Source organism: Ursus americanus, chromosome 7 (genome assembly GCF_024610735.1).
Source record: "Ursus americanus isolate L20-20 chromosome 7, mUrsAme1.1.p, whole genome shotgun sequence".
NCBI classification, from domain to species: domain Eukaryota; kingdom Metazoa; phylum Chordata; class Mammalia; order Carnivora; family Ursidae; genus Ursus; species Ursus americanus.
This window is the reverse complement of record NC_142133.1, coordinates 35,232,571-35,245,358: the sequence shown is the minus strand read 5'-3', so window position 1 is coordinate 35,245,358 and position 12,788 is coordinate 35,232,571. Positions and strand designations below refer to the sequence as shown.

At 44.3% G+C, this 12,788-nt stretch overlaps 1 protein-coding gene across 16 annotated transcripts in view; it reads left to right on the top strand.

Moving 5' to 3' along the window:
- The window catches only part of AAK1 (AP2 associated kinase 1), a 164,175-nt gene that overhangs the window by 96,788 nt on the left and 54,599 nt on the right, over positions 1 to 12,788 (top strand). For all 16 annotated transcript variants that reach the window (XM_087863469.1, XM_087863472.1, XM_087863470.1 and 13 more), the window contains exons 6-8: positions 7,147 to 7,268; positions 8,614 to 8,695; positions 9,185 to 9,317. In XM_087863469.1, the coding sequence (XP_087719595.1) occupies positions 7,147 to 7,268; positions 8,614 to 8,695; positions 9,185 to 9,317 (337 nt within the window). The remainder of the gene's footprint in view (positions 1 to 7,146; positions 7,269 to 8,613; positions 8,696 to 9,184; positions 9,318 to 12,788) is intronic.

Sequence of the window (12,788 nt, the reverse complement as noted above, 5' to 3'; positions counted from 1 at the left end):
GACTTCACAGGCTCATGGGCTATGGGTGGTCACAGAGAGGATGAAGGCCATTTTAGGCAGAGAGCAGAGCCCGAGGGCTTCCTAGAGAAGGGGAGAAGGAGGCTTTAGAGCTTGCGTGTTCATCTCCAGGCACACGCCTGGCACAGCAAGTGCCTAAGGGGGCATAGAGGTAAGGGCAAGGGGAGGAGGCAGAGATGGCCACTGAGCATCCTTGTAGAGAATGCTGTTCCCATGTTCTTAAAATATTTCTTTATTTTAACTGGATTAAATGAGGCCTCAATGATGAATCATCGTGTACCTGTAAATAATACCTACCTAATTTACCTAGTCCCAGCATATCAGTGCCCTGTGGTGCTCACAGTGGGAGCCTGAAGTACAGAGCTCAAGGTCTAGCCCGGGGACAGGGAGTAGGACAGTGTTTGGGCTCAGGCAGCAGGAGCCCCAGATGCTTTCTCCACTGCACGGAACAGTCTGTGAGATATTTTAGCAGAGGACCATGGCCAGAGTGGAAACGGAGGAGAGGCCACAGCATGAGTGAGGACAGGCTGCCGTGTTCTGTTCCCCAGCTTGCCCCCAGCCCTGTACCCCTTAACCCTCCTCGGTGCTCCTGAGAGTCGCGTGGTGCTGGCAACACAGTATTGGACTCTGTAGTTGTGTCTACCTCCGTAGTGGAGACCATCGGGCGTGCTGCCGGCTTGCCAGTAGTGGTTCAGGAGACTGTTGCCATTTCTCCTCTACCTTGGAAATCCTTGAATGTAAATAGGGGGCCCCTGGGAGGAGGCCTCGATTGTAATTGTTCCAGAAGAGCCCTGCGCAGTCAGTTTTAGTCGTTGACTCCTGGTGGTTTTGATTGAAGTTTTCCCAAATTCCATAGCTTCCCCTCTATGCCATCTAGCTGCTCTTGTTAGCAAGTGAGATTTTGTTATTTCTGCTAATACGTGCTTGGTGGGCAGTCCCATTTGCCTGCCACACTGCCAGCCTCCTAAGGCCCGAATGAAAAGTCCCTGCGTACCTCATTTGCCATCCCGTAGTCTCAGACACTCTGAGCTCCATGTCCAGCCACTCCAGTGCCAGTAGTAGCCAGAGCCAAGAAGTGCTTTATTCCCCTGCTGGCCAGAGGAAGTGCTGGTTGCTGGTCTCTGGGTGCTTCTCGGAGCAGGACTTATATTTGGTGAGGTGGCACCACCTTGAGTAAGAGTCAGTAGGACACGAGAAAGAGTGCAGGCCAGGCCAGCTGTGGATCCCCTTGTTGAGCCAGTGCTGCCCCACGTGGGGGTGCATTGTTCACATACAGAACTGAGGAAAGCCCCTCTTGCCCTGCCCACCACGCGTGTGGTCTTTCAGATTCTGTGTAGGAAATAAGTTGAAAGCGGTCCCTGTCCTTAAGCAGCTTATGTTCTAAAACTAACCATGACAGAAGTTCTGTTCTTCATTGGAGGTCTTTTCCTCAAATACTTTAACATTTTCCTCATTTCTCTGTTTTGTTTTGTTTTAATTTTTATCTCTCTGAGGAAAGAAAGAGATTGTTGCAGATCATGGGGTCATAGAGCTGGGAAGGTCACGTAAGCCAGCCCTGTCCTGTTAACAGTGAGGAAGCCTCTGCCCGGAAGGGCTGTGACCTGCCCAGCTACTTCTGTGATCAAAGCAGAGCAAAGGCCATGGGTTTTTACTCCCATTTTGGTTTTTGGTTGGTTCGTTTTTCTCTATTATACTGTGCTGTTTGTCCAGGCATGTAAGAAAGGGGAAGAAAGGGTTAAGATTTAATAAGTGCATTCAGACTGAAAAAGTTATGAATGTCTCTTTTTTTGGTCAGAAAAGAGATTTTGATTTCATGAAGCACAATAGGATGGAGATTCTTGTCCCATTTTTAGAATCTTAAGTTTGAAAACCTATGTTTGTCTAATCCTCCAGAATTTCTAGTGGTAATAAATTCTGTGACTGGAATGTCTGAAAGCCATCTCTGTTTGGAATAATGTCAAGATGAAGGGTCAATAGGAGGTGGCTTTCCAGATCTTTTAGCTAAAGCTATGAGCAGAGTTTGGGAGTGACAACTTTAATAAACTTCTTAAGCCGATAGGTTGGGAAGTAAGGTCAGCAGCATTAATCTCTCAAAGAGCTGGAAGACTATAGGATTGTAAGCAGTGGTAACCAGTGTTAGGCTAACATCCTAAGGAACTTTGCCAAAAACAAAGTCACTCTGCAAATTCTCTGGAGCTTCCAGAAGTTGATGTCTGAAGGTCCAGTTGGTTCTCTACCTTCCTAGTCTCACTTAATCCTTCTGGGCCCTACTCTAGCCCTGGCCTTAGTCACCTTCCCCCTGGATGATTGCACCTGCTCTCGTGTTCCCCCTTCTCCTCTGTCACTGGCTGTCCTTCCTCAAACACCTCTTTTCGTCTGCTGCTGAGTGGCTCCCAAGGGGCCTTCCCTGGTCTGCCATCTGTCAGCTGCTCTGGTCCTCTCTTCTGCTGCCTTCGCCCCGTCTGAGCTGCCCACATTCCGTAACTGCATAACACACATCAAAGCAGTGGGGAAGGGTAGCCTCAGCAGTCAGGCAGGCCGAGCCCACATCCTGCCCTACCAGCCCTGTGACCTCAGGCATGTTAGGTAACTTCTTTTCTCATCTGTTAAGTGGGGGCAATGGGCTTTGTAAGAATTTCATGAAATTAGCATGGGTAAAAGTGCAGGGAGCAGCGTCTGGCTCATAGTGAGTGCTGTTAGTTGTTGATGCTATTGTTATTATCATCATTCCTGCCTCTATGCTTCTATTACAAGTTTCACTTCCCCAAGTCCTTCACTAACCCGAGGCCTAGCATTATCTGGTTTCCCCATTCATAAGGGCACTAGTCCAGAGAATGTCCAGCCCCCTTGTCTTCAGTGTTCTTTGCCACACCAGTGCCCAGCAGAGTGCTGTCCCAGCCGCAGTGGCCTGTCTCAGTGCCTCAGATGCCTCAAGCCTGCTGCCCTCTCAGTGCCATCCTGCTGGCTGTCCTCTGGGAGCCACCTCCTCCCCCGGGTGGTCCACGCCTTCTCCCTCCATTTGGGTCTCTGCTCACCTCATCACAGTGACCGTTCCAGCTATGCTGTTTGCTGTAGCATTCCTCTTCACGTCGCGTGTGTTTAACCTGTTGGGTTTTTCCCCATAACATTTATCACCACCTGGCAATTATACCTGCTTTCTTTTTTTTTTTTTTAAAGATTTTATTTATTTATTCGACAGAGATAGAGACAGCCAGCGAGAGAGGGAACACAAGCAGGGGGAGTGGGAGAGGAAGAAGCAGGCTCATAGCAGAGGAGCCTGATGCGGGGCTCGATCCCATAATGCTGGGATCACGCCCTGAGCCTAAGGCAGATGCTAAACCGCTGTGCCACCCAGGCGCCCCTATACCTGCTTTCTTATTTGCTTCCACTGGACTCTAAGCTCCGTGAGCAGATGAACCTTGATTTGTTCACAGCCTTATACCCAGAACCTTCTAGGCGTATAGTAGGAGTTTGTGCGTGTTTCTCTATTAAATGAATAATCATAACTTCTTAGGTTTATATAGGGAGATTTATAGTTTGCTTTTACATATCTTCTGTTACTTGCTTCATAACAGCAGTGATAGAAATATTATTAGCTTTCCTTTGCAGATGAGAAACAAACCCAAAGAGATTTAAAGGTTTGTCCAGGGTCAGACATCTGAATAGTCCCTGAGGTCCTGTGACCTCCAAGTCCAATGTGGTTGTCGCATGCCAGGCTCTGTGTAAAGTGTATTGTTGTTGGTGGTGGTGGTGACAAAGGGCAGCAGTCAGCTTGATCTTGGAGGTTTCCACAGGTGTCCCAAGTCACAGGGTCAGACTGAGAAGGTGCAGAGGTGGCTGCTGCCAAGTGAGTTCACCTTCGCAACCTCGTGATCCTCCCAGTGAACCTGCAGAGCGGCCAGAGCAGGGCTTATGGTTCTTCCTGCATTCGTATTTCTTTGATGTTGGTAAGGCTTTCTCCTACATTGGTAGTTCTGGCTTTATGTCCACTTTTGTACGCACCCTTCATTTTTAACTGTGTTTTTTTTCCCCTGCAAATATAGTTTTGTACAATGTTATCTTTATGGGAAGGAGGCAAGCTGAGGTGGGGACCAGGTTGATGCAGTATTAACTGCTGAGTTCTGCCACTCTGAAACTAACCAGAAATACAAACCTAGTTTTTAAGGTGGAGGGGGATGAAAACAAAACAAAACCCTTCCGTTGTGCCTCATCATGATTCTGTCTTTGTCTGATTGGTTTTCCTCCTCCCCGCAACCTAGTGATTTTGGTTCCTGGAACTACCTAGTTTGTGTTTTGAAGTGAATTAACTTTTCAGTTTTTTAGATTATACATTCTAGCATCGGAAGTATAGACACTAATTTGGGAAGGGTCTGTGCACATACAATAGGAGACGCGTGGTTTCACGTGATGCTGGGGAAGAGATTGCTGCTAACTGATAAGGGATTGATGGGTACGTGACGTGTGAAATACTGGACTGGGTATTATTGTAGGACACACACAGGTGTAGTATAATTACAGACCGGAGGCTGACAAACTTCTACAAAGGACCAGATAGTAAATACTTTAGGCTTATCAGCCATATAGTCTCTGTCACAACTGCTCGGCTCTGCCACTGGCACTCCAAAGCAGCAGCCAGAGACTAGAGGATACGTGACGAACGGGCATAGCTTGATTTGGTCTGAAGGTCTTACTTTGCCAGCCCCTCATGGACAGTAAGTTCTACAGATTTTATAGGGTGGCCACGGAAGATTTTACTGAGGGTTTATGACTCAAGCAAGGCCTCGAAGAATGGCTAAGATTTGACAAGGGGAGCAATTGAATCAAAGGACAAAGCGGACAATGCAGGGAATGGTTAAGAGACACTGAGCAACGCAGCCTGGGTAGTAATTAGACACCTGGCTCCTCATCGACTAGATTCCTATTATGGGGCCTTTCTGAACCTAAAGGACTAAGGCAGCCCTGTCCTTAAGCTTGTATCCAGTACAGTGGGCGTACTCATCACACCCACCACGGTTGGAGGATATTGTGGCTGGGCACCTTGAGCAGTGCTCCGCTTTTAACTTGCTTCCTGCCCTGGCAGAAAGGTAATTAATTACCTGTCTTTCTCTAGGGTTAAATGGCCTAGGTTTACTTCCCAGCTTCATCACTGTGGGCCTCACCCTCTGCATCTGTAAAACAGGGATATTATTATATTATTGTGAGGATAATCCATGTAAAGTGCTGAGTACAGTAATACTCATAATTGTAAAAGCTCAGTAAATGGTAGTTGATCTGTCTATAACCTCTAAATTAGATTGGAAATATTAGTATTGCTTTGTTGGAATTATTTTAGATTCCTGAAGTGAGTATATGTTCAGGATAGCTTGATGTCACTTTGTGTAAATAGGTTAAACTGATGAGCTTTATAAAAAGCTGTAGATGGTAGAAATATTTGCTTGTCTCAGCCTTGTCCCTGGGGAACAAGAGCATATCCACGAGAGTTGACAGCCATAGTTCACCCTGCCTATGTGGCTAAAAATCCCAAGGCCAAAATTCTAGATTAAAGTGATTATAGGTTAATAGTGCCCCAGGTGCAAAAGCGTATCCTCTCTGGAAGAAAAATAGATTTGAAATTCAGTCCTCAAAGGCTTCCCACAGATGAATTCCAAGGAACATGAGTTAGCAGCACCAATAACAAAACCCCTGATAACAACACCATGAGTGAGACGCAGTAGGAGTAAGAAACAATAAACAGAAGCATCGGTTTGCAGTAAAGGCTTTAGGTATTAGATTTAGCTGATACAGACTATATAATAAACAATTTTGTAATATGTAACGCAATTTTCAGAAGAACTAAAGCAAGTATAGAAACAAGTATAGAAACAAGAGACTTTCACAATTGACCAGACTTTTTTTTTTTTTTTTTTTTACGAACCAGTAGTAGTAGTAGTAGGCCCAGGCATGTGGTGGCTCCTATCTCGCTTCTGACAGATGGACACACACACAAACACAGTGTTAAGTGTGTTTCTGTTTTTTAATTTATTCCTGTCAACCTGCATTTTCTGTAGCAAGCACTATGTTAGGCCCTAGTAGAGAAGACTACCAATAGGATTAAGAGATGGTGTTTGTCTTGAAGGAGCTTGTAGTCTACTCTTGCCTTTGTTTCCTAAGGTGATCAGTCTTTGGAAGGCTGATGACAGAGGACAGTGGAGACTACAGACTTCCTGGCTTAACAAGATTTTTTGGCTGCCATTTTACTGCCCACACATAGCCAGGCCTGTCTTCCAACATACTAGTCAGCTCAATTCACCTATACCAACAATTACTCATTGCATCTCGAGTACAGAAGGGCCCACCATCTTGGAGTTATTCTTTCATCGGCGTAGTCCTTTGATATCAGAGATTTCTGTAGGTTCTGGTATTTGCAAGTTCCCTTCTACCTGGAACTGCTAGCTCACTGTCCTAAGAATTCATCTATAAAAAGATAATACTTTAATAGGAAAACTGCACATTTGCCCACAGGCCTTTAATCACTTTGAGAAGTATCTAAAATACAGCAAATATTTATTATTCCAGAAATCCTAACATATTGTGGTAAAGAAATTGATATATGTGTGTATAAGGCCCAAATGAAATAATTGACATCAGGAAGAATAAAGTACTGAAGGACCGTGGGGAAGGAGTGACATTTGTCTCAGTGGGTCCTTGAGGGCGGCTTCAAAGAAGAGGTGCCATTTTGAACTGGAGTTTGAAAGATGAATGGGATATTGGTACTTGGGTAAGGAGGTAGGGGTCACAGAGAGCGTTCTAGACCGAAAGAAGAACATGAGAAAAGATACAGAGGCTTGAAAGTATTAGGACTATTTCTGTAGAAGTGAGAAATGTGACTAGAAATCTAGGAAAATGGGAATCTTGCTTCCCCATTATGGAATTCCTCTGTTTGCCCCCTCTACCCTCATTTCACCCTGTTACTGTGCTTTGTTTTTGTTCACTTGGGATGATTCCTGTCTAGATACTTGGAGGGGAATAACTTTCCAGTGCATATTAATGGGATTATCAGCAATAAAATATTTATATGACTATGAATCAAATTTTCAAATGCATTACTGAATAATATCTTGGAATGGGTGGTTGGGGAATGTTTTTCAGGTTGAAAATATCCTCTTGCATGACCGAGGCCACTACGTCCTGTGTGACTTTGGAAGCGCCACCAACAAATTTCAGAATCCACAAACTGAGGGAGTCAATGCAGTAGAAGATGAGATTAAGAAGTAAGCGTATCCTGCTTTCTTGGAGTCTTGTCCATGGCCAGATCAGCAACTGTACTTTCAGCTTATGGGTGAGAGGGTCAGGGTGGGAAGACCATGGTGCTAGTCACGGTGCCCTTGTCTCAGAGCATCATGTCGGCAGTTGAATTGTTTGATTTCAGGTGGAGGATGTGGAAGGGGTCCACAAGTGTTGATCAGTAGAGCAAAAGGAAGGAATCATACAGCACTTAAGCAATGGTCCAGTGATCACTGTACATAGATATTTTGACTTACGTCACATGGCCCTTAAAAAGCTGAATGGTGCACAAACTGTAGAGGGACCGTGATGTTTTTAAGAGGAGTCACAACAACTGTGACATTATCAGTCCGTTGGATCTGTTTTTCCCTGAATCCTACATTGCTGTGTACTCCTTGTTCATAAGGAGCTCACCAGTCTAGTGGAATTAATGGTAAGTAGGGCTGTGAAGTCTCTACAGATACTGAATCCCTGACTTCGATGAGAAGAAGCTTCTTTAGATTTCTGGCTCCAGTAAGAAGCTGAGACATTTTCCCCTCCTGTCCAGAGTGTTAGATTTTCCACAGGCAACAACACTCACCAGTACTACTAATAAACCAGCAGTCTGTTACGCATACCTCTATCCTGATGCTCGGTCTCCTTTCCTGCACCACCCCTGGCAGCCAAGCTGGGGCGGGAAGACTTCTGGTCCATGGCGCTGCTGGACAGCTAAACCATGGTGCCCCCTGGGCTTTAGAGACTGGAGCAGCGTAGGTCACGGGCTTGGTGACATCAAGACACTCACTTTGAAGCTGAGCTTATGCTATGTTTACCTGAGCCAGAGATAAGAGGAAAACTGTTGTTTCATCCACCTTCCAGCGGCAGAGACCAGCCACCTCCCACCCCTGCCAGGCCCCACTTTCTGCCCTTCTCCAGTGTCTCTGCTGGCGTTGCCTATCTGAGTTGAGCCACATTGAAGGGAATTACTGTTTTTAAAAACAAATCAGAAAATACAGTATAAATATACAATCAGACAACAAGGATGTGCAGGAGAAGATTTTATCATTGGAGGACCCAAGAAAAGTCGCTTTTAGTGTTTATTGAAGTGCCTCAGTGTCTGGGTCTCCATGTGCCCTCAGACAGAAGGACTGCTTCTAGAGGGCCACGGGTGTGTACCAAGGACAGCTTTTCATTTTATCTGCACTAATATTTCATAATCTCTTCTGCAGATTGCTCCCAGGGAACTAGACTCTTTTAATTTAATATATATGTATTTAAAAAGTATTTCTGCTACCCCTGGTTTTTAATTGTAGCATTGACATATTTAACAAAAAACAAATCTCTTGATTGTAGATACACAACGCTGTCCTATCGAGCACCAGAAATGGTCAACCTGTACAGTGGCAAAATCATCACTACGAAGGCAGACATTTGGGTAGGTGTCAACTAACCTATCCGCACCTCAGATACCAGCAGTCTTGACCGTAAATTCCCAAGTCTAATGCAGACAGTGCCATTGTGAGAGTGGTCTCTGTACCATGTCACTGTCTCCCTAACCCTCAGGGTTATTCTTCACTCCAGGTGACCAGCCACTGCCTCATGAAGCATGTCAAAAGAAATGACTTTAGAGTTCTGTGAAAATCATTCAGGTGACCTGCCCAATATTTAGGTGGTTTTCATATATGCGTTACCAGTTCTTAAGAGCAAGCTAGCTGAAATGCTTGTTCCTTATTGGAGCACAATTTGGTAATGATGGCAGAAATAATGTATGTCAGCAGCTAAATAGTGGTGTTGCGTTCTAAATTCAAATTTCTAATAGGTTAATAGTACAGAGTTTTTATATCTGCTCGTAAGTGTGGATGATGCCAATATCTCTCAGTTACGGTAAATAAACCACTCGTAGCAATCTGCTTTATTTTTTTAGGCTCTTGGATGTTTGTTGTATAAATTATGCTACTTCACTTTGCCATTTGGAGAGAGTCAGGTGGCAATTTGTGATGGAAACTTCACAATTCCCGATAACTCCCGATATTCCCAAGACATGCACTGCCTAATTAGTAAGTATTTGAAGTTTCTAGTTCCATATTTTTATTCTTATCTCCAGGAACAAATTGGGGGACAGAGGGACTGGATTGCAGGAGTGATGGGTTGGATGCAAAGATAAGTCAGCCGGTAATGGTTGGTCACCCACAGACGATATAACAGTCTCTAGTTAGAGTCCTAGGTCTTTTTGCTAGAAATCTAAGCTCTTTTGCACTTGAGCAGAAATCCTAACTGTGCTTTGAGCAGTACAGTGCTGCTCTGTTCTCTTGCAGTCAGTATGAAAGAGTCCAGCTGACTCCTATCAAGTGATAAGAAATTCATCTTTGCAAAACTGGAAGCAACTCAAATTGAAATGATTGCCATGCGTTGGCTGGAGTGAATACATAATTAAGACTGTATAACTCTGTGGAACAAGGTTTTTTCTCTCTTTAGGTTGATCACTGGATTTTAATAACAAGCATTTAAACTCAGTGCTTGGTTTCAAATGTTTTTTAAGATTCCCCACTCTTCTGCATCATCCTAGCAAGCATATGTACCAGTTCATCAACCAGATGGTAGAACGAGTAATCTTTGCACAAGCCCTTGTACTAAAATGTGAAACAGAGATATTTTATCATTTTTTTCACATTGGTCAGGGGATTTAGCATCGAAATTTTAACCATTATGGGTTTATAAGTCCTGGGATAGTTTGGGTCCCAGTTTGGGTCCTGGGGTTGCATTTGAAAAAAATAGAAGCAGATATGGGTAGAGCATCTGACATTTGTTGAGGGCTTACTCATATCTTACTTAATTCTTAAAATCTTATATAGTAAATATAATTATCCCCATTATACAAGTGAGGAAGCCGAAGCTGAGAAAATATGGGTCACTTACAGTAACGTAGTTACAGCTTTTAGATGACCACCCAGTCCCACTGGGCCAATTTTGTAAATCCACTTCTTCTTCTGTTTAAGAGCCAAAAAGTGGGGGGAGGGGTATTTAAAGAGACAGAGTATGGCATTTAATGGTTGCTGGATTGTTTTCAGAGGTAAAGCAGTAGCGTAGTCCCTCCTTATCCACGGACTTGCTTCTGTGATTTTAGTTACCTACACTTCACCGCAGTGGGAAGCAGATGATCCTACTTCTGATGTATGGTCAGAAGGTCAATAGTAGGCTAATGTTATGTCACCATGCCTGTGTCATTCCCCCACGACATCTCACCACATAGGCATTTTATGCTTTCACATCATCACAGAAGGGTGAGTACAGTATAATGAGTTGTTTTGAGAGAGAGAGACCACATTCACATAACTTTTATTGTGGCATATTGTCATAATTGCTCTATTTTATTATTCATTATTGGTAGCTAATCTCATACCATACCTAATTTATAAATTGAGCTTTATCATAAGAATGTATGCATAGGAGAAAACAGAGTATATATCGGAGTCAGTACTATCTGCGGTTTCAGGCTTCTACGGGGGATCTCAGTGTGTGTCCCCCCGGATAAGAAGGGACAACTGTATATCTGTTCTAGAACTCAGCTACATAAGTGAGATTGGCAAGATATATAGGAAATGGCCAAATCTGGTGCCAGAATGGTAGGAGTTTTTGGTAATCCATTTTCTTTTTAACATTTGTACAGCAAATTCATATTAGGAAAAACAACTCTTTACAAATGTCTGTAACAGTGACATCTTTCCCAAACTCTGACCTATTTCTTTACAAATTACTTGAAGATTCCAGAGTCACCCTGAAGTCACAGGTCTAAAATTAAATGTATTATCCTTGCCCAATTACTGCCAATACACAGTTCACCTCTTTTTTTCAGTTTCTATTCGTGGTGTCACCATTCAAGCCGAGATCGTGGAAATTTAAGGTTTTCTTTGGATCTGGCTCGCAAGAGAGAGTACAGTCAGGCATTTTCTAAGCAGTGCTTTGGAGTCTGTCCTGTCTCCATCACATTCTCTCTGTTCTCATCACTGTCACCGTAGTGTATACACACTGGGCCAGTGCGTGCCTGTAGGGGTGGAGTGGCCACCAGCCTCTCTCCTCCTTCAGTCAGTCCAGCCCCGCCTCACCGTGAGATCAGTCTTACACAGCGCCCCCATCAGTCCCCATAGTAAACGTCCTGGTTTGCCCATGGTCCCACGTAGGGCCCAAGTATTTAGCATGGCGTTTAAGACCCTTCATACTCTGGTTCCACCCCACCCACCCAGCCTTATTTCCCTGTGTTCTCTGACAAGGAAATCTCTGTTCTGTCCTTCTGGCACCTGCATTTTCTCACAACGGGGCCTTCCCTTGCCTTTCTCCCAAGTGCATTTTTGCCCAGACTGTTCCCTCACCAAGAATATCTTTTTCTTCTCTTTCCCCTGACTGACTAAATTCTTTCCTGCCTTCAAGGACCAGCCCAAACCCTGCTTCTTCTTTTTTATAATTTATTTATTTCTTAGAGAAAAGAGAGTACATGAGCTAGGGGGGTGGGGTTGGGCAGAGGGAGTGGGAGAGAAAATCTCAAGCAGAGCCCTGGCTGAGCGAGGATCCGGACATGGGGGCTCGATCTCACAGCCCTGAGATCATGACCTGAGGCGAAATCCAGAGTCGGACTCTCAACCGGCTGAGCCACCCAGGCGCCCCCAAACCCTCCTTCTTCTGCAAGGACTTCGCAAGACTGCAGCCTCGTCAGTCTTTCCTCCAGTTGGTGTTCAGACCGTTCATTTGGTTCCTTAAACAGTAACGCCTTGCCTTGTTGTTTGTATGTGTGCAGGTGTATGTTTGTGTGTCTTCACTAAAATGCTTTTCCTGGGGATTTTTCCAGCTTCAGAAAGGGCAGAAGCTTAAAGGATCTGGAAATAAACAAGTGTTCTATAGATTATGTAAAAGTAGAGATGTATTTATTATTGTATAATTTCTCTTAGAATGGAAACCAGCTAATATTTCCAACAAAGGAATAATAAGTCAGTTCTTAAAATTTGAGTTTTGAGGGGTACTTGGCTGGCTCAGTTGGTGGACATGTGCCTCTTGATCCTCAAGGTCTTGAGTTCTAGCCCCACATTGGGGGTAGAGATTATTAAAAAAGAAAGAAAGAAAAAGGGGGGGAGGGAGGGAGGGGAAAAAATAAGTTTTGATTATAAGTATCAAGGATAATCGTTTGTTTAGCAAGATAAGGAAGCCAGAAGCCTGTAACTTCTAGGTACCAGAATATGAATGTGGTAACTTTAAATTTTTTTCCTTTTTTTTCAAAGATTTTATTTATTAATTTGACAGAGAGAGACAGCCAGCGAGAGAGGGAACACAAGCAGGGGGAGTGGAGAGGAAGAAGCAGGCTCCTAGTGTAGGAGCCTGATGCGGGGCTCGATCCCTTAACGCTGGGATCACGCCCTGAGCTGAAGGCAGACGCTTTACGACTGCGCCACCAGGCGCCCCGAACGTGGTAACTTTAATGAGAGCTTGCTTGAGTCCCTGTTGTACAAGCCACAGAATGTGAACTCCAAGTATCTTTGTTA